General features: G+C 41.3%; 1 protein-coding gene across 3 annotated transcripts in view; it reads right to left on the reverse strand.

Moving 5' to 3' along the window:
- The window catches only part of LOC124594980 (ATP-dependent DNA/RNA helicase DHX36), a 248,689-nt gene extending 227,824 nt beyond the window's left edge, over positions 1-20,865 (reverse strand). For all 3 annotated transcript variants that reach the window (XM_047133510.1, XM_047133511.1, XM_047133509.1), the window contains exon 1: positions 20,699-20,865. In XM_047133510.1, the coding sequence (XP_046989466.1) occupies positions 20,699-20,771 (73 nt within the window). In that variant the 5' untranslated portion in view covers positions 20,772-20,865. The remainder of the gene's footprint in view (positions 1-20,698) is intronic.
- Positions 20,866-21,107: the final 242 nt, after the last annotated feature.

Consider the following 21,107-nt stretch of genomic DNA (forward strand, 5'->3'; position numbering starts at 1 on the left):
CAACACTTTAATCTTTCTGTGCAAGTTCTGATTTCTCTTACCTTCTTATGATGATAATTCTCCTTGTGTAGATAGGGGCCAACTTCGTGGTTTTTTAATTCAGAGGAGAGAATTTACGTTTAAAATTTTGGGAAAAGATCCTCCTGCAATGAAAAATGCCTTCGTTGTAATGAATGCCATCCCTAACTCACGTACCATATCCCTGACACTCTCCCCCCTATTACATGATAATACAAAATGAACTACCCTTGTCTGAACTTTTTGAAAGCCCTCTGGTCTCCGATGGATCCCACACCCTGCAGCAATACTCCCAAAGAGGACAGACAAATGTAGTGCAGGTAGTCTCTTTAGTTCACCTGTTGCATTTTCTAACTGTTTTGACAATAAATCACTGTCTTTGGTTAGCTTTCCCCACAACTTTAGCTATTTGATCGTCTCAATTTAAGTTATTCATAACTGTAATCCCTTCCCCACAACTTTAGCTATTTGATCGTCTCAATTTAAGTTATTCATAACTGTAATCCCTAAGTATATATTTGATTTTACAGCATTATATTTGTGTGATTTATCATATGACTGAAATTTAGTGGATTCCTTTTAGTACTCATGTGGATGACTTCAACTTTTCATTATTTAAAGTAAATTGCAACTTTTTGCACCATAGAGAGATCTTATCTAAATCATTTTGCAGCAAATTTTTAATCATCTGATGACTTAACATGATGGTAAATAATGGCATCAACAGTAAACAGTCTAAGATGGCTGCTCAGGTAGTCTTATAAATCATTTATACAAATTAGGAACAGCAGAGGTCGATAAAACTTTCTCGGGGAAAGCCAGATATCATTATTTGGTCATGTTCCATAAGTTTCCTCGAAGTGTTCCCATTCAGCCAGGAAATCATGAACCTGTCGCACAACAGAGACAATACTCTGAAGGCAAGCAATTTGATTTAGAAGTGTCTTGTGAGGAACAGTGTCAAAAGTCTTCTAGAAATCCGGAGATATGGAATCAATTTGAGATCACCTGTCAATAGCACTTCATGTGAATCGAGTTGCTTGTGTTTCGCAAGGATGATATTTTCTGGAACTGTGCTGACTATTTGTCAATAGATTGTTTTCTTCGAGGTAATCCATATTGTTTGAACATAGTATATAGGCCAAAATGCTACTTCACATTGACATTAGGTAGTGATATGGGTCCATAATTCAGTGGATTACTAGTTTCCTTTCTTGAATATAGGTGTGACCTGTTAACCTTCCTGCCTTTACGTACAGATCTTTCATTGAACAAGCGGTTGCATAAGATTGATAAGGGTGTACCTAATTCATATACAATCTGGACTAGAACACTTTCCTTTATTAATTGATTTAAGCTGCTTCACTACAATGAGTTACTCAAGTTGACAACTGCTCTTGATTCAAATTCTGGAACATTTACTTCATCTTCTTTGGTGAAAGAATTTCAGAAGCCATGTTTAGTAACTCTGCTTCAGTGGTAATGTCACTGAAGGTACTGATTCTCTTGTCACTGGTGTGCTTCACATACAATCAGAATCTCTTTGGATTTTCTGCCCGATTTTAAGACAGTTCTGTCATGGAAACTATTAAAGGCTTCTCCCGTTAAAGTCCACATTACGGTACATTTCGAGCTTCAGTAAAACATCACCAGTCTTGGAAATTTTTCATTCTTTTAAATGTCACGCTTTTTTTTATGATTTCTGCAACAGTGCTCTGACCTCTTTTGTGTACCATGTGGGATCAGTAACGTCTCATCTTAATTTATTTCATAAATATCTCTCTATTTAGTAACATCTCTCAACCACCACTGACACTATTTCTTTGAACTTAATCCAGACAGATTGTAAGGAGTGGAGACTGTCTCTTGGGAAGGTGTCGAGTGAATTTTTATCTACTTTCTTGAATAGGTACATTTTATTTTTGGAGGGTTTGGATGTTTATGGTACTCCGTCTTGCTACAATGGCCTTGTGATCAAATAATCTCTGTATCCGTCATGATGCACCCTATTTGCTCAGGATTATTCGCTGCTAAGGTATCAAGCATGTTTTCACAATTATCTACACCTCAAGTGGGCATCTGAAGTAGTGACCAAAACATTTTGCATCCAAGGTTTGATCCCAGACACTGCTTAAGTTTTGAATAAAAATCATCAGCAACGGTGGCCACACAGGTTTCTGGTATAAGGAGCCACCCTCATTCTGCCAATGGCCTTGTCAAGGAGGACAAAGGAGCAAACAGTTTTTCAGGATAACCACTTGATTTAAGGGGTGGGAAATTGCCCATAAAATGTGGAAGAATCAGCAATGAACAATGGTATAAGGATGCAGAAGGCAACTGAACCACTGCATTAAATATACATCATATGTATCAGTAGGACACAAGGCCTACAATTGAAAAGTGTCACGATGATCCCTCCATTGACAAAAGACTGGAGATTAGTCCCCTGCTTGATTCTCCAGGTGTGGTCTGCCAAGGGGAGGTGACCATGAGAAAAAGACTGAATAATCAATGAAAGTGTAGCATCACAGGAGTCTGAGCAAGGAATGTCAGATGTTTGGATGTGATTGGCAAGATAGAAAATCTGAAAAGGGAAATGCAAAGGCTCAGTCTAGATATGATAGGGGTCAGTGAAGGGAAACATTCTTTCCATTTTGGAAGAAGACAGAAATGTATGGTAATATCAGCATCAGCAGCAGCAGCAGAAAATGAGAAAATGGGAGCAGAATACATTATGAATAGCAAGCCAGGGCAAAGAGTGAACTATGTGGACAGTTTAGCGATAGATATTCTCACCAGAATCAACAGCAATCCAACAACAACAATTCTAATTGTATGTCACCATTACATGAGGAAGATGAAGAGACAGAGAGGAAGTTTATGATGGAATCGAAAAGGCATAACAGTAATTAAAGAGAGTTGAAAATTTAATAATCACAAGGAAATAGAACATGGCAGTAGGGAAAGGAATAGAAGAGTTAAAGTTATGAGAGAATATAGGCTTAGTAGTAGGAATGGGAGAGGAGAAAAGCTAATCGAGTTCAACAAAAAAAATTCAGCTAGTAATAGCTCAAAAAATACAAGAGGAGGTGGTATCCTTGGAAAAGGCCTGAATCACATCATGAGCAGACAAAGATTCCATATGCAGATACAGAATTGTAAATTGTATCTAGGAACAGATGTAGGCTTGGATCATAATTTAGTAATGAAGAAGAGTAAACTGAATTTTAAGAGACTCATCTAAAAGAATCAATGTGGGAATAAGTGGCTTGTTAAAGCAGTAATGATAAGACACATCTGAAGTTTTGTAAGGCTGTAGATACGGTGCTGATAAATACCATTATACATAGCTCAATTGAAGAGAAATGAACATAATTAAAATGGGAAAATACAGGAGTTGCACAGATAAATGTAGGTACAAGGAAAGTGACTGCAAAGAAACCTTGGGTAACAGAAGAAACACTTAAATTGATTGATGAAAAAAAGTGCAAAAATGTTTAAGGCAAGAGAAGACTACACCAAAATACTGTTCTGTATGAGCTAAGGAGAGAATCAGTACACTTAATTAAATGAAAAAACAATCAATTAAATATGGAACAAAATTCCTATTAAATATGGAACAAAATTCCTTCAGAATTTCTAAAATCATTGGGGGAAGTGGCAACCAAAAGACTATTCAAGTTGTTGTGTAGAAACTGTGAGACAGGAGACACAGCATCAAACTTTCAAAAAATATCACCCACATAATCCCACAGAAAGCAAGAGCAGATAAGTGTGAGAACCATCGCACTATCGGCTTAACAGCTAATGCACCCAAGTTGCTGACGAGAATAATATACAAAACGGAAAAGAAAATAGGACTTTTTAGGTGACAATCAGTTTGGCTTCTGGAAAGATAAAGGCACCACAGGGGCAGTCCTGGCAAGCTTGGTAATGGAAATAAGAGTTAAGAAAAATCAAGACACCTTCCTTCATAGGATTTGTCAACCTAGAAACAGTGTTCAACAATGTAAAATGGTGCAAGATATTTGAAATACTGAGAAAAATAGTAGTCAGTTGTAGGGGAAGCAAGGCAATATACAAAGTGTACAAAAACCAAGAGGGAACAATATGAATGGAAGACCAATAATGAGGTACCAAGATTAAAAATTTGTAAGACTGGGATGCAATCTTATGTTCCTACTGTTCAACTTATACATCGAGAAGCTACACAAAGTGCAGAAATTCTGTTACCTTGAGAGCAAAATAATACAGGATGGATGAAACATGGAGGAAGCAAAACACAGACTAACACAGGCAAAAATGGCATTCACGGCCAAAAGATGTTTACTAGTGCCAAGAATGTACATTTGGAGTACAGTATTTATCTTACAGCTATTTCTATTACTGTTACTGAGACCGGCAGAAGAACTCTTGTGGCTGTGTTTTGTCAACGTTCTCTTTCTTCTCCTTGATAAAACGCAAACTTATTAAGAGGTTTAACGAATAATGTAGTAAAACCCAACATACTGTAAGACTCATCGACTTATTTGACAAATACGGTACAAAGAAAAGAGTGCACCAGTTTGCATCTGTTCAGTTTCACGGCTACGAGGAGAACACAAATTAGGCCTGGCTTTCCCATTTATTTTGAGACAAGTGACAAATGAAACAGTAGTAGAGACAAAATTACTCAGGTGAGCACCTAACTAGGCACTTCAATCCGGAACTGCGCGACTGCTATGGTTGCAGGTTCAAATCCTGCCTCGGGCATGGATGTGTGTGATGTCCTTAGGTTAGTTAGGTTTCAGTAGTTCTAAGTTCTAGGGGGCTGGTGACCTCAGATGTTAAGCCCCAGAGTTCTCAGAGCCATTTGAACCATTTGAGCACCTAACTGATAATAAGTGATACTTTATGTGAAAAAATATAACAAAAAGAATATCTGAAAACACAAAGCTGAACAGGAGTAGTTACATTGCAGCCAGAGGAAGTGCATATTACACACTGTATGGCAGTGACCGACAGACTGTGGGAAAATTGGGAAAGAAGAGAATCAATGTGTTTGAGATGTGGTGCTATAGAAGGATATTGAAGATTATGTTGACAGATAAGGATTAGGTGGTTCTCCGCAGAATTGATGAAGGAAGGAACATACAGAAAACACTGACAAGGACCAGGCAAAGAATTACAGGATATGCATTACGACATCAGGGAATAACTTCCATGGTAGAAAAAGGAGCAGTAGAGAGTAAAAACTTTAGGAGAAGACAGACTGGAATACACCCAACAAACAATAGAGGACATAGGATGCAACCAGTCAAACCGATATTTGAAGTGTTGAAACATCCATCATACATCCTGCACTTGATACCATCAATTTTTCACTTGTTTAGACACTGCAAAGAATGTTTGTGGCGATTAGAAAGTTTCAGACGGCAATGAGGTCATGGAGGTGTGGTGACGATGGTAATGAGTCAAGACAAACTGTATGTTTTCTGGCTGGCAGTCTCAGGCTCATTCTTACAATGACCAGAAAACTAAGAATAAGAATCAACCTACAGTAAACTTTACAGTCAGAGTAAATCTACAGTGCTCCCAAGACATTGCTTGTTTTTTGCACTTGTGGCTACCAGACAATTACGTGGTACCCATTGGTTACACACCTTCCTACAGCCAGGGCTATTGTGGATGATATTGTACCAGGTGTACCGGTATGAAATGAGTGTTAAGATACAAATGTGTCGATAGGGAACATTTGTTGTGAACGAGCCTTAATTTTTTGTTTGTTTGGTTGGTATGATATCTGTCAAAGATATTTAGTATACATCATGTCATGGAACAAACAACATCATATGTTTTCACCGTGTTAACAATGTCAAATTTTGTACCAGAAAGTGATGATTTGAGGAAAGCATTAATTTTTTGTTTTCATTTGAAAAAAAGTGCTGCAGAGTCGTATCGAATGCTTGTCGAGGCATATGGTGATCATGCTCTATCAGAGCAACATGCAAAAGATGGTTTCAATGGTTCAGAAATAATGATTTTGATGTAAGAAATTAAGAATGTGGAAGACCACCAAAAAAGTTCGAAGACACCGAATTGCAAGCAATATTGGATGAAGATGATACTTTGAGTCAGAAGCAAATGGCAGCAATGCTAAATGTTGCACAACAAACAATTTCTAACCTTTTAAAAGCTATGGGAAAGATCCAAAAGAGTGGAAAATGGGTGCCACATGAATTGAAAGAAAGACAGATGGAAAACCGAAAAACCATTTGTCAAATTTTGCATCGAATTGTTACTGGTCATGAAAAATGGATTTATTTTAAGAATCCTAAATGGGAAAAATCATGGGTTAATCCAGGACAACCATCAACATCGACTGCAAAACCAGATTGATTCGACAAGAAGTCAATGCCCTGTGTTTGGTGGGATCAGGAAGGTGTGGTGTATCATGAGCTTCTAAAACCCAGTGAAACTGAAAACTAGTCGCTACAGACAACAAATGATCAATTTGAACTATGCATTGATCGAAAAAAAGACCAGAATGGGCCAAAAGACATAGCAAAGTAATTTTTTTACACGACAATGCATTGGCACATAAAGGAAAACTGGTTCAGGATACAGTCAAAACACTTGGCAGGGAGCTGCTGCCTCACCCGCCGTATTCACCAGACTTGGCCCCTTCCGACAACCATTTGATCTCATCAATGGGACACGCATTGGCTGAGGAACACTTCGATTCCTACAAAGTAGTCGAAAATTGGGTGTCTGATTGGTTTGCTTCAAAAGACGAACATTTCTATTGACATGGTGTCCACAAATTGCCAGAAAGGTGGTCAAAATGTATAGAAGTCAATGGTCAGTACTTTGAATAAAATGTTTCTACTTTTCAATTCCAAATTAGTGTTTCATTTTCACAAAAAAAGCTCATTTCCTATCGGTACACCTGGTATGCAGGTCCGTGACTCATGATGAATTCTACAGTAGTTTATCAGCAGTAATGCACCTGCTTACAGGCATTCATCTGGCCAGTCTGTTGTTTCATTGACATGTTACACACAGACATTCCTCTTTTACATCACTGTTTGTCACTGACATCCTTCTTCAGAAACGCCTTTTGCCATTGCCTGTCTGCATTTTATATCCCCTATACTTCAGCCACCATCAGTTATTTTACTCTGCAAATAGCAAAACTTATCTACAGTGTCTCATTCCTTACTCTAATTCCCTGAGCATTGCTGATTTAATTTTAATACATTCCATTACCTTGTTTCACTTTTGTTGTTGTTGTTCATCTTATATCATCCTCTCCTACCCACTCCACTCAAATACTCTCCAAAGTCCTTCGCCATCTCTGACAGGACTATGTCATCGGAAAATCTTACAGTTTTTATTTCTTCTCCCTGAATTTTAATTCCTTCTCCAAAATTTCCTTTGGTTTCCTTTGTTGCTTGCTCAACGTGCAGCTTGAACAACATCAGGGATAGGTTACAACCCTGTCTTGCTGCCCTGTCAACCACTGCAACCCGTTCATGCCCTTTGACTCATAACTGCAGTCTAAATCTGTACAAACTGTATGCAAACTTTCACTCTCTGTATTTTATCACTGCTATCTTCAGAATTTCAGAGTGTGTTCCATTCAACATTGTCAGAAGTTTTTTCTAAATCTACAAAAGATACAAATGCAGGTTAACCTTTCGCTAAACTTCTGTGTTCCAACATTCCTCCGGAAGCCAAACTGACCTTCCCCAAGGTCGACTTCAACTAGTTTTTCCATTCTTTTATAAGTACATGAAATGTATTCACAGTTGCAAATATGGACAACCATCAGCTGTAAAATGGAATGACGACAATGAAAATCTGGGCTGGACTGAGATCTAACCCGAGTTTCTCACTTGTTGGGAGCAGTCACCATACTCTTGGGCTTTCCGAACACGACTCATGGCCAGACCCAAACTTCCACATGTTGTCAACCACGTATCTATAACCTGTACTTACACATTCATTATTTATTCTCATACAAGGGAGGAGACATTCTAATTGAAAGTCACTTGCCTGGTGTCAGTGGATAAATATCTTATTGCATGCGTGCATGTCCAAAGGAATAGTGCGTCAAACTACGGTGGTACAACACCGGCACAGCAATATTGTACTTCTGTAAACAATGACTTATTAAACTGACAGTTCAGTAATATTCACAACTATCAGCACCTGTTTTCTTTGTGATTGGAATTGTTAAATTCTTCCTGAAGTCTATGGGTATTTCCCTCCTTTGTCATTTATTTTGCATATCATGTGAAATAGTTTTGTCGTGGCTGGTTCTCCCAACGATATCAGCAATTCAGAGGGAATATCATATATTCCAGAGGCCAGTGCTCTTTCAAATTCTCCTTGCAGTATCTTATCTCACATCTTATCTTCATCTACTTCCTCTTCCCTTTCTATAATACTGTCTTTGAATTTCCCTTGTACAGCCTATCTGTACATTCCTTGTAACTTTGCCATCTCTGCTCTTGATATTGATACAGCTATTTCTCTTTCCTCCAAAGGCCTATAGGTAGTATCTACCCTTACCCCATTTACACATACTTCTATAGACTTTTATTTGTCCCCTAGCCATTCCTACTTAGACATTTTGCAGTTTCTTTCTGTATTATTTCTTTGATGTTTGTATTCCCTCTCACCTTCTTCATCTACTGCATTTTTATATTTTCACCTACCATCAATTAAATTGGATACTGCTGGTGACATCCAACGATTTCTACTAGGCCTTATCTTATGACCTATTTGATCCTGTGCTGCCTTCATTATTTCATTTCTTAAAGCCGTTCACCCATCTTTTAATGTATTAATTTCTCCTGCATCAGACATCCGTTGTCTGATGTTCCCCTTGAAACTGTCAACAAATTTTGGTTCTTTTAACCTATGAAGATCCCAGTCTTTGATTTCCTACCTCTCTCTAAATTTTTCATTTTTAATCTACAGTTCATAACCAATAAATTGTGGTCTGGGTCCACATCTGACCCTGAAAATGTCTTACAGTTTAAAATATGGCTCCTAAATCCCTGTCTTACTACTGTATAATCAATCTGAAATCTTCCAGTGTCTCCAGGTCTCTTCCACATATATGACCTTCTTTCATGATTTTTAAACAGTGTTGCTGATGATTAAATTATTCTCTGTGCAAAATTCTACTATGTGACTTCCTCCTTTCATTCCTTTTTGCCAGCCCATATTCACCAATTATTTTTCCTTCCTTCGTACTTCTTACTACCAAATTCCAGTCCGCAATACAAGTAAATTTTTGTCTTGCTTAACTATCTGAATAATTTCTTTTGCTTCATCATACATTAGTTACATCTCATCTTCATCTGCAAACATAGTTACATTATAAACTTTTACTACTATGGTGGATGTTGGCTGTGGTCTGTCTTGGCTATGATAATGTTCACTATGCTGCTCATAGCAGCTCTCTCAGATTCCTATTTTCTTATTCATTATTAAACCTACTCCAGCACTAACTCTGTGTAGTTTTGTATTTATAACCCTGTACTCCCCTGACCAAAAACCTGTACACCCTACCACTGAATACCACTAATTCCCATCGTCATAAGTAACTATAATCTATCTGTTTCCCTTTTTAAATCTTCTGACCTACTTACCTGATTAAGGGATCTACTGTATGAAAGTTGTAGAATGTAAATACTTTTGGTTAAAGAACGCCACTCACCGAAAAACACAAACATTTGAATCATAGATATATACACACAAGAAAGGAAACTTGTCAGCTTTCACACACACACACACACACACACACACACACACACACAAAGCGCCTATGCCCCTACATCCTAAACATTGCTGGCTGGCGAAATGTGAGTATATGTTTTCTGTGTGTATTTTACTGTAGCTCAAAAATGGATTACTCAGAAAACTAGCAAGTTTTCCTGTATTTTATATGTGCCTATTGACAACTTACTTCTACTTTTTGGAGTGTGGTCTCCTTTAATCCAAAAGTATTTGATTAATGGATCTGACATTCCACACTCCAATGTGTTGAATGCCAGTTTTATTCTTCCTGGTCAAGACACCACTCTAAGTAGTCCCAACTCATAGATCCAAATGGAGAACTATTTTATCTCCAGAATATTTTATCAATAAGATCACATCACTTAACCAGACAGTAGAGCTGCATGTCTTCACGAAAAGTAACAGCTGTAGCTTCCTTTTGCTTTCAGCCATTGGCACTATCAGCACCAAAAGGCTGTGCTCGCTGGCCTTAGAAGGCCACATCAGTCGCAACCCTACTAGAGAGGCGTTTAACTTTCAGTTATATCTGGGGATGAGACTAGTGGTCAATACAATCAGTGACAAGTTTATGTGTACCCTTCATGTAGATTCTTGGCCACACAATCTTGCAAGCATCTTCAGTTTATCTCTCAGCTAATTTGAGTTTCTTGTTTCCTGTGATGAATATACCACCACCACTCATTAATTGTCCTTCAGATATAGTATTAGGTTCACCAGAAATATTTCATTGTCACCAATTTCGTGTTTTATGCAGCTTTCTGTACTCAATATAATGTTCTCTCCACAGGTATCACTCATTTTTACTCAACATCGCGTATCACAATTTAACATTTGGCCTGCCCAGTCCATTTATGTTTGAAACTGTTTAGAATTCGTAGCATGGTAAATCAGTTTATACAGTCCAGATTAAATATAGCCCTCTGCTCAGTGACAGATGATAATGTGAGAGTTCTTAGCAGATTAATATAGTGTGGCAGGTCAGAATTTAAATCCAGTTTCTGCACTTAACAGAGCCTTCACAACAAAACCATGCTTGCAACTGTCCACATTACTTATCTTTTTCGCACTGACAATTACTATGATGTTATCTGGTCATTATACTGCATAAATGAATCTTTTCAAAACAAACTTATTTTTCAATGAAAGTTTTCACAAATGGATATTTTAACTGCTGGTGATTTCCCAAGTTCGTTGGTCATGGTCCGTTCCTATGCTTTGTCCAGAGCTGTAAGACTCAGAGGGGTCAACAGGAATGTCCGATTTGAATCATTGGCTTTGAACAGTGATGTAATGTTAATGTCTGCTGTCACTTCACCTTTTAGTGCATATATGAACTATGGGGTGACTTTTGTGCCTCAGCGATACCAGTAGCCATACCATAGGTGCAACAACAAAGGAGAGGTATCTGTTGAGAGGCCAGACAAACATGTCATTCCTCATGAGGGACAGAAGCTTTTTCAGTAGTTGCCGAGGCAACACTCTGGCTGATTGACACATCTAGCCTTGTAACATCAACCAAAACAGTCTTGCTGAGCTAGTACTGCAAATGGTTGAAAGCAAGGAGAAACTATAGTTGTAATTTTTCCCGAGTGCATACAGCTCTACTGTAAAACTGAATGATCATGGTGTCCTCTGGGGTAAAATATTCCAGAGGTAAAATAGTCCCCCATTCGGATCTCTGAGCGACAACTACTCAGGAAGATGTCATCGTCAGCAGAAACAAAACTGGCACTCTATAGTTCAGAGCATGGAATGTTAGATCCCTTAATCAGGCAGATAGGTTAGACAATTTAAAAAGGGAAATGGATCGATTAAAGTTAGATATAGTGGGAATTAGTGAAGTTTGGTGGCAGGAGAAACAGTACTAATGAATAAGAAAATAGGAACATGGTAAGCTATTATGAACAGCTTAGTGAACGCATTACCATAGCAAGATAGAGATGAAGCCCACGTCTACGACCATAGTACAAGTTTATATGCCAATTAGCTCCACAGGTGGTGAAGAGATTGAAGAAATGTATAATGAGTTAAAAGAAATTATTCAGATGGTTAAAGACGACGAAAATTTCACTGTGACTGGGAACTGGAATTTGATACTAGGAAAAGGAAGAGAAGGAAAAATAGTATGTGAATATGGACTTAGGGATTGGAATGAAAGGTAGAATTCTGCACAGAGCATAATTTGATCGCTGCTAACACTTTGTTTAAGAATCATAAAAGCTGGCTGTGGACACGAAAGAGACCTGGAAACACTGGAAGGTTTTAGTCTGATTATATAATGGAAGTAGATTTTAAATTGTAAGATATTTTCAGGGGCAGATGTGGACTCTGACAACAAATTATTTCTCATGAACTGTAGAGTACAACTGAAGAAATTGGAAACAGGTAGGAAATTAAGAAGACGTGACTCGGATAAGTTGAAACAACCAGAGGCCGCCAAGAGCTTCAGAGGGAACATAAGGCAAGTGGGTAGCTTTAAGAGATGAAATAATGAAGGCAGTGGAGGATCAAATAGGTAAAAAAAGATAAGGCCTAATGGAAATCATTGGATAATACAAGAGATACTGAGTTTAACTGATAAGAGGAGAAAGTATAAAAATGCAGCAATGAAGCAGGCGAAAAGAAATACAAACATTTAAAAAGTCAGATTGACAGGAAGTGCAAAAGGCTAAGCAGGAATGGCTAAGAGGACAAATCTAAGGATTTAGAAGCAATTTCATTAGAGCAAAGGTAGATAAGTGCCTACAGGAAAATTAAGGAGGAAAATAGAAGCAGGTCTATGAATATCACGAGCTCAGATGGAAAACCAGTGCTAAGCAAAGACGGATAGCTGAAAGGTGGAAGGAGTATATAGAAGTTCTATACAAGGGAGATGAACTTTAAAGCAATATTATATAAATGGATGCAAATGAAGTTGAGATGGGGGAGATGATATTGTGAGAAGAACTTGACAGAGCTCTGAAATATGTAAGTCAAAACAAGGCTCAGGAACAGAACATATTCCATCGGAGCGACTGATAGCGTTAGGAGAGCCAGTCATGACAAAACTCTTCCATCCATCTGGTGTGCAAGATGTGTGAGAAAGGCAAATACCCTCATACTTCAAGAAGAATATAACAATTCCAATTGCAAAGAAAGCAAGTGCTGATAGGTATGAAAATTACTGAACTACCAGTTTAATACGTCACATTTGCAACATACTAACACAAATTCCTTACAAAGGAATGGAAAAACTGGTAGAAGTCGAACTCAGGGATGATCAGTTTGGATTTCAGGGAAACGTAGGAACATGCAGGGCAAAACTGACCCTACAACTTCTCCTAGAAGATACACTATGTGATCAAAAGTATCCGGACACCACCAAAAACATATGTTTTTCATATTAGGTGCATTGTGCTGCCACCTACTGCCAGGTACTCCACGTCAGCGACCTCAGTAGTCATTAGACATCGTGAGAGAGCAAAATGTGTTGTTCTGCAGAAATAACAGACTTCGAACGTGGTCAGGTGACTGGGTGTCACTTGTGTAATACGTCTGTACACAAAATCCCTAGGTCCACTGTTTCCAATGTGATAGTGAAGTGGAAACATGAAGGGACATGTACAGCACAAAAGCGCACAGACTGACCTCATCTGTTGACTGACAGAGACCGCCGACAGTTGAAGAGTGTCGTAAAGTGTAATGGGCAGACATCTATCCAGACCATCACACAGGAATTAAAAACTGCATCAGGATCCACTGCAAGTACTATGACAGTTGGGTGGGAGGTGAGAAAACTTGGATGCCATGGTCGAGCAGCTGCTCAAGCCACACATACAGCCAGTAAATGCCAAACTACACCTCGCTTGGTGTAAGGAGTGTAAACATTGGATGACTGAATAGTGGAAAAACATTGTGTGGAGGGACGTATCATGGTACACAATGTGGCGATCCGATGGCACGGTACAGGTAAGGCGAATGATCGGTGAACGTCATCTGCCAGCATGTGTAGTGCCAACAGTAAAATTCAGAGGCAGTGGTGTTATGGTGTGTTCGTGTTTTTCGTGGAGGGGTCTTGCACGACTTGTTGTTTTGCGTGGCACTATCACAGCATAGGCCTACATTTATGTTTTAAGCACCTTCTTGCTTCCCACTGCTGAAGAGCAATTCGGGGATGGCAATTGCATCTTTCAACACGATCGAGCACCTGTTCATAACGCACGGCCTGTGGCGTAGTGGTTACACAACAATACCACCCCTTGGGATGGTTTGGAATGCCGACTTCGTGCCAGGCCTTACCGACCGACATCGATATCTCTCCTCGGTGCAACACTCAGTGAAGAATGGGCAGCTATTCACCAAGAAACCTTCCAGCACCTTATTGAACACATGCCTGTGAGAGTGGAAGCTATTAGTTGGTTGACTGGTTGGTTTAAAGGAGGGGGAGGAAGGAAGGGACCAAACTGCGAGGTCATCGGTCCCTTGTCCCGGTAAAATAATTACACAAGGCAAAGAAGAAAAGAAAGGAGATGTACAGCACAATAACAGGAGAATGGAAGAACCAGAAGAATGACAGAAGGACAACCAACACTACTATGGACAAAATAGGAAAAGAAAATCACAGAGAGAAGCAAGAAACAGGTAGAAGGGATAAAAACATAAGAGCAAATGACTGTGGCTGGCTGACCACGAGAATAAAAAGGAAAAGCCAGCCACTCTGTGACACATTTGAACATCCAGCCTAAAAGCATTAGAGTGGAGAACACAAAGGGACAAAGGACATGCGCAAAAACGGAGGCGTTTCAAGCCTATGAGGTGCTCCTAGGAAGGGTGAAGCTTATGCCCCTGTAGAGCTCGCCGACGCTCCTTAAATGTTTCAACTACTTCCGGCAACCACCAAGGGACTGCCTTTCGCCAGGGGCACCCTAAAGAACGAGGGTTCGTGTTTTCTGCCACAGAAATGATTGCTGTAGTCACCTGCTGAAGCATCACATCGATGTTACTGTGTGGGGGAGATTCAACAGTGACAGCAGAGATGAAAGCTTCCCAACCCGCCTTGCTTAAAGCCCATCTGAGCAGGTGCCTGTGGGCCTGACGCCGGGGCAGTGACAGGAAGATGGGGAAGTGGTCACTACCACACAGGTCATCATGTGCCCTCCAGTGGATAGATGGGAAAAGTCGTGGGTTGCAAACTGATAAAGCAATGGCCGAGTAACTACCATGAGCCACACTGAAGCGTGTGACACCCCCAGCATTTAAGAGGCAGAGGTCGAACTGAGACAGTTAAGTTTCGACATCTCTGCCTCGTTAAGCACGGTGTCACCCCACAAGGGGGTTATGAGCGTTAAAATCTCCCAAAAATAGGAAAGGTTTAGGGAGCTGACCAACCAGTGCAGTTAATACATTCAGGGATACTGCACCATCTGGAGGAAGATATACATTGCAGAGAGTTATTTCCTGCGTCGTCCTTATTCTGACAGCCACAGCTTCAAGAGGGGTTTGAAGAGGCACAGTTTCAACACAGACTGAGTTTAGGACGTAAACGCAAACTCCACCCGACACGCGAATGTAGTCGCTACGGTTCCTGTAGTATCCCTCATAGCCGCGGAGGGCAGGGGTCCGCACTGCCGGGAACCAGGTTTCCTAGAGGGCAAGGCAGAAAGTAGGTGTAAAGCTTAATAGGCGCCATAGCACAGCCAGACGGTGGAAAAAACAGCCGTGATTCCACTGGAAGATGATGTCATCGTGAGACTGGGAAATCATGGGACATTCATTCAATGAGGTAGTTTACACCTCAAGGTCACCTGCTGCTACCGACTTTTTGCCTGAGCAGTCTATATTCATCGTGTCTGAGGGTTAGGCGAGATCTAGGTCCTCAGCAGACGCCAGAATCTCCACCTCATCTGCAGATGCAGAGCTTGTAGGTAGCAGTGGTGTGGGTGCCACCACAATCGCCTTGGTCTTTGGGACCTTCTTTTTTTATTTCTCTCACTCCTCCTTGGGTTTCCCTGGCTGGGAGGACTTCACTAATTCAGTTTCCGGGACTGAGGATGAGCGTGAAACCCTACGACCAGCTGCTTTTGGGCTCTTCAGCTACTGGTGGGTGTCATCTTTCCCATTAGCAGAAACCTGGGAAGGGAGTGACCCAAGGGACCCCTTCCTAATGAGAGAAGCTGAAGAAGACTTACCCTTCTCAGGCTTAGAAGAGGGGATGGACGTCCCTGATGGTTGGGAGGTGTTGTTCCCAAAGTAGGTGGTGCACGAGCAACAGGGACGGAAATGCCCCCCACCATCAAGGGGGCAGGTGTAGTCTTCCGGCTCCAAGAGGTGACTGAGGTCGGCGGAGCTGATGGGGCTAGAACTGTTGCAATGAGAGCACAAGACAATGTCATATGTGAAGGATGTAGGCATTCAAATTTCCTCTTAGCCTCAGGGTAGGTCAATCGGTCCAGGGTCTTCCACTCCATGATATGCCTTTCTTTCTGGAGAATCCTGCAGTCAGGCGAGTAAGGTGAATTGTGCTGTCCACAGCTGGGAGGCGGGGCACACTGAGTATTGGGATACGATGGGCGTCTGCAATCTCAACATGTGACGCTGAAAGTACAGCAGGAAGACATATGGCTGAATTTCCAGCAGTTAAAGCACCACATTGGGGGAGGAATATAGGGCTTTACATCACAGGGGTAGACCATCACCTTGACCTTCTCGGGTAATGCATCAACCTCAAAGGCCACGATGAAGGCACCAGTGGCAACCTCATTATCTTTCATACCCTGCATGCACAGCTCACCATCGGGCTGCGAAAGCAGGTCCTTGTGAAATATAGATACCCTAGACCATATTTAGCTCTTATGGGGCGTGATGGTCACAGAAATATCCCGCAACTTGTCACAAGCGAGTAACACCTGGGACTGGGCAGAGGATGCTGTTTTGATCAAGATTGACCCAGATCTCATTTTGGACAAGCCGTCCACTGCCCCACATTTGTCCTCTAAATGCTCCACAAAAAACTGAGGCTTCATCGTCATGAAAAATTCCCCATCATCTCTTGAACATACAAGGTACCAGGGGGAATAAGAGCTGCTGCCATCCTTAGCCTGATATTCCTCCCACGGTGTGGCCAGGGAGGGGAACAATTTGGGGTCATACCTCTGTGCATTGAATTGAGCCCGTGTGCGCTTCGAGACTGCTGGTGTTTGACCACCAGGAAGAGATGATGTACTACGCTTCAATGTATGCCACCCACCCTGATGGCACCCACACCAACCAGGGCATCTCCCCAAGGGCGCCACCCACCCAGCCGCAGCAAAGGCCACCTGGCAGGATGGCTATTGCCAGGAGTCCCGATGCCCCAAGGTGTCGGGCATCTACTCCTCGGCATACATGGGGAGTTAACGGCACAGGAATCAGCAGAGCGATCCCAGTGTGGTCAGGGGGCTACAACCAACAGGGCACATGGCGGCCACACCACAACGGACTGGTTACTGTTTTGGATATGAGGTGCAAAGAATTCCATGGTCCTCGTCGTCGCAAAAAACGACACTGCATAGTGGGTGGAGGAATAAGCACCCAGGAAGGTGTCCTCGCTCAAGAGATGGAGGATGAGCGGGACTCAATGCACGGTGGACACGAAGCACCATGTAATGCGCCCTTCCCCAATTGGCTCGCTCTTTAGGAAAATTTTGAAAAATGGAGGTCAAACACTACAGGGGACCATCACAAATGCCGAAAGGTATGAGACTCCTTTTAGTTGCCACTTACGACAGGCAAGAATACCTCGGGCCTATTCTAACCCCCAGGCCCGCAGGGGGGAGTGGAAGCTGTTATCAAGGCTAAGGGTGGGGAGACACTGTACTGAATTCCAACATTACCGATTGATGGTGCCACGAACTTTTAAGTCATTTTCAGCCAGGTGTCTGGGTACTTTTGATCACATAGTGTAGGTTAAGGAAAAGTAAACCTATGTTTATAGTATATGCAGACTTGCAGAAAGATTTTGATTGTTGACAGGAATCCTCTCTTTGAAATTCTGAAGATAGCAGGGGTACAACACAGGCAGCAAAAGGCTATTTACAACATATACAGAAACCAGACAGAAGTTATAAGAGTCAAGGTGAATGAAAGGGAAGAAGTGGTTGAGAAGGGAGTGAGACATCGTTGTAGTCTGTCCCTTGCTGCGTCACAAGTAACTACATGCAAAGATTTGGGGAATTCTTGTAAATTTTGCACAGCTATGGCTGGAAGGTACTAATTGAGGGAGTCATTGGCACACCGGATGACAGGTGTGTGCAATGTTGATATTTCGCAAATGATTCTATGAGGCAGGTTTACAACACCATTCACAGATGAGAAGGCACAACCTGGAGAGCACAGTATACAAATGCGAAGTAATCAGGGCAGCACAGGGCACTGACACACTGTGAAGATCCCATATGTTGCAGTTACAACAGCAGCTAGTAACCTGCATGAAGGGGCTGAAGCAGGCTGAGGAAAGCTGACGCTGTAATTATCAAACAGCTCTCCACTTCTCTCCTCCAGAGCAACCATATCAAAGGTGGAGGAAAAGACACATAAGCAAGCCTGGAGGGTCAAAGCAGACAGTCATGTCACCATTTTGTCCGCATCTAAAACCGGAGAGGATAACTATTGTTTGAGTTGCTGGTCAACCATGACCACCTTTTGGTGATGGATATCGGCCGACAGCCGGCCCGCTGAAGCTACCTCCTAGCTCCACTGCACACAAGCGTCATTGCTATGGTGGGGCACATCGCACCTTGGAACTACATTGGCGTGAGGACTGAGAGGGCCGATAGCCCCCACCCTGTGGGTGGTATCATCTGGTGGACTGCGAGCTGCTGTAGAAAGGGGCGGGGCCGGGGTCCGAACTTGCGGCCTCCACAGTGCAGAGCTGTCAGCGGCACTGAACAAGCTGCCAGAGCTGGTAAGGCTCACTACAAAGACAGTGGTTGTCTGCTTCCCTTCGTACACGGAGTCCACGAGTCACGCTTGAGGGATCAGTAAGCCGCATTCTGGGCCACGGGCACAGTTAATGCACGCGGCGGCTATTTAGCCCTGGTGCGAGTCGACTGAACCGGCACTGACGCTGCAGATTCTGGCATTGGCACAATGTGTGGCGCCATCGCCAAGTTCAGCAGAAGGCCCGCTGTGTACCTTAGATGCAATACAACACCTGAGATCGGGGGGGGGGGGGGGGATTTGAATCACCCTGATGTTATTCAATCTGTAGATTGAACAAACAGTAAAGAAAACCAAAGAAACATTTTGAGTGGAATTAAACTTCAGAGAGAGAAATAAAAGCTTTTGAGGTTTGCTGAAGCCATTGTAATTCTGTTATAGACAGGAAAGGACATGGAAGAGTTGAAAGGAATGAACAGTGTCTTGAGAGGAGGATATGAGGTAAATGTCAACAAAAGCAAAACAAGGATAATGGAATGTATTAAATCAGATGATACTGAGAGAATCAGATTAGGAAACAAGAAAATTAAAAGTCACTATTTGTACATCAAAACAGCTGATGATAGCTGACATAGAGAGATTATCAAATGTAGATTGGCAATGGTACAAAAACCATTTCTGAAAAAGAGAAATTTAACACTAAATATAGATTTAAGTGTCAGGATGCCTTTTCGGAGAACAGGTTTCGAAATGTTGTGCTACAAATGGTTCAAATGACTCTGAGCACTATGGGACTTAACATCTACAGTCATCAGTCCCCTAGAACTTAGAACTACTTAAACCTAACCAACCTAAGGACATCACACACAACCATACCCAAGGCAGGATTCGAACCTGCGACCATAGCAGTCGCGCGGTTCCAGACTGAAGCGCCTAGAACCGCTCGGCCACAATGGCCGGCTGTTGTGCTACAGAAGAATGTTGAATATTAGATGGGTAGACTACGTAATTAATGAAAACATACTTAATAGAATTCAGAATTGGGGAAACAACAAATACGGGGCATTGGCCGAAAAGAGGGACTGATTGATAGGAAACATTCTGTGACATCAAGGAGTAAGCAGTACCGGGGAGGGGGGGGGGGGGAGCTAGTTATTCAGAAATGAAGACGCTAACACAGGACAGAGTATCATGGGCAACTGCATCAAATCGTGAAGACAACATGCATGGTTTTATTGTTAGTTGGCAAAGCCATCGAAGGTGACAATAAAAATATCTGGATGTGGTGACAGACTGATCTGTAGCTTTGCCTGAGGTCTAGGTTAGCTTGGAAGGTGAAGCTTTGGTTGAGAGTAGGAGAAGCCAAGGAATCTGACACTACGAAAAAACTGGCTGCGGTTACAGAATGATCTGTAGGTCAGCCCGTTTGAAAAAAAAAAAAAAAAATCAACATAACGTAATGGTCGCCATATAGTTTACGGCGTTTGCCACATGTTTCCAATGTCACCAGTCAAAGCTGAAGACTCGTACCGAACATTTCTCTACATCCGATAGAAGAACCAAGAGCACTTGACAAGCTGCTCAACGCCACTCTGGACGACACGTCAGGTTACAGCGAAATGGACCACTACTATACTACCCTATAACTGACCAGCAGATAGAAATTTATTTTGCCTGTCAACCGAGTACATGCAGTATTCTGAAATTCTACGTCACTTACTTTCCATCACAAAGTTTCCCAATTTTCCTCTAAACAGCTGAGTACCATGCAAAGTTTTAAAATTACCGTAATTGCATATTTATTGCTTACAACCCGTTGATACCGTTGCTACAAAATACTTGATAATGTGTCAAGTATAAAGCAAACTGAAGGTTTTTTTTTACATACAAATATCACGATTAAATATGACTCATATTTTATCGAAAAACACTTGACATCAACTATTTACGAAGATAGGAGTTTAGAAACTAAAACTTAGTAACAGTGTCTTACCGCTTTCCTGTCTGTTACGGTCCCCTGTTCGAAACCACTTTGGCCCACCCCCACGTCTATTTCGGCGATACATATGTTTATCAATCAAAAAACATTACACAAAATTCACAACACACAAAATGTATCCTATTGTTTGGCACTTTCAAATACTATTGATACTGGTTGTCTGCATCTTCAAAGATGCTGACAACAAACGAGATATACTATTCTGCTCAACGACAGCTAACATAGTAATAAAATAATTATAGCGATACTTTTAAAACTCTGAAATATAAAAAGAGCTAGAGCATACAAATTTACACAAATTCCATTACCTTTCAGTAATTCTATAAATTAGTTTTTTTTTGCTAAATAAAAAATAATTCTTTAACCTATTATAAAACATAGTACTACTCTACACACTGATTAC

This window comes from Schistocerca americana, chromosome 2 (assembly GCF_021461395.2).
Source record: "Schistocerca americana isolate TAMUIC-IGC-003095 chromosome 2, iqSchAmer2.1, whole genome shotgun sequence".
In the NCBI taxonomy this organism is placed as follows: Eukaryota; Metazoa; Arthropoda; class Insecta; order Orthoptera; family Acrididae; genus Schistocerca; species Schistocerca americana.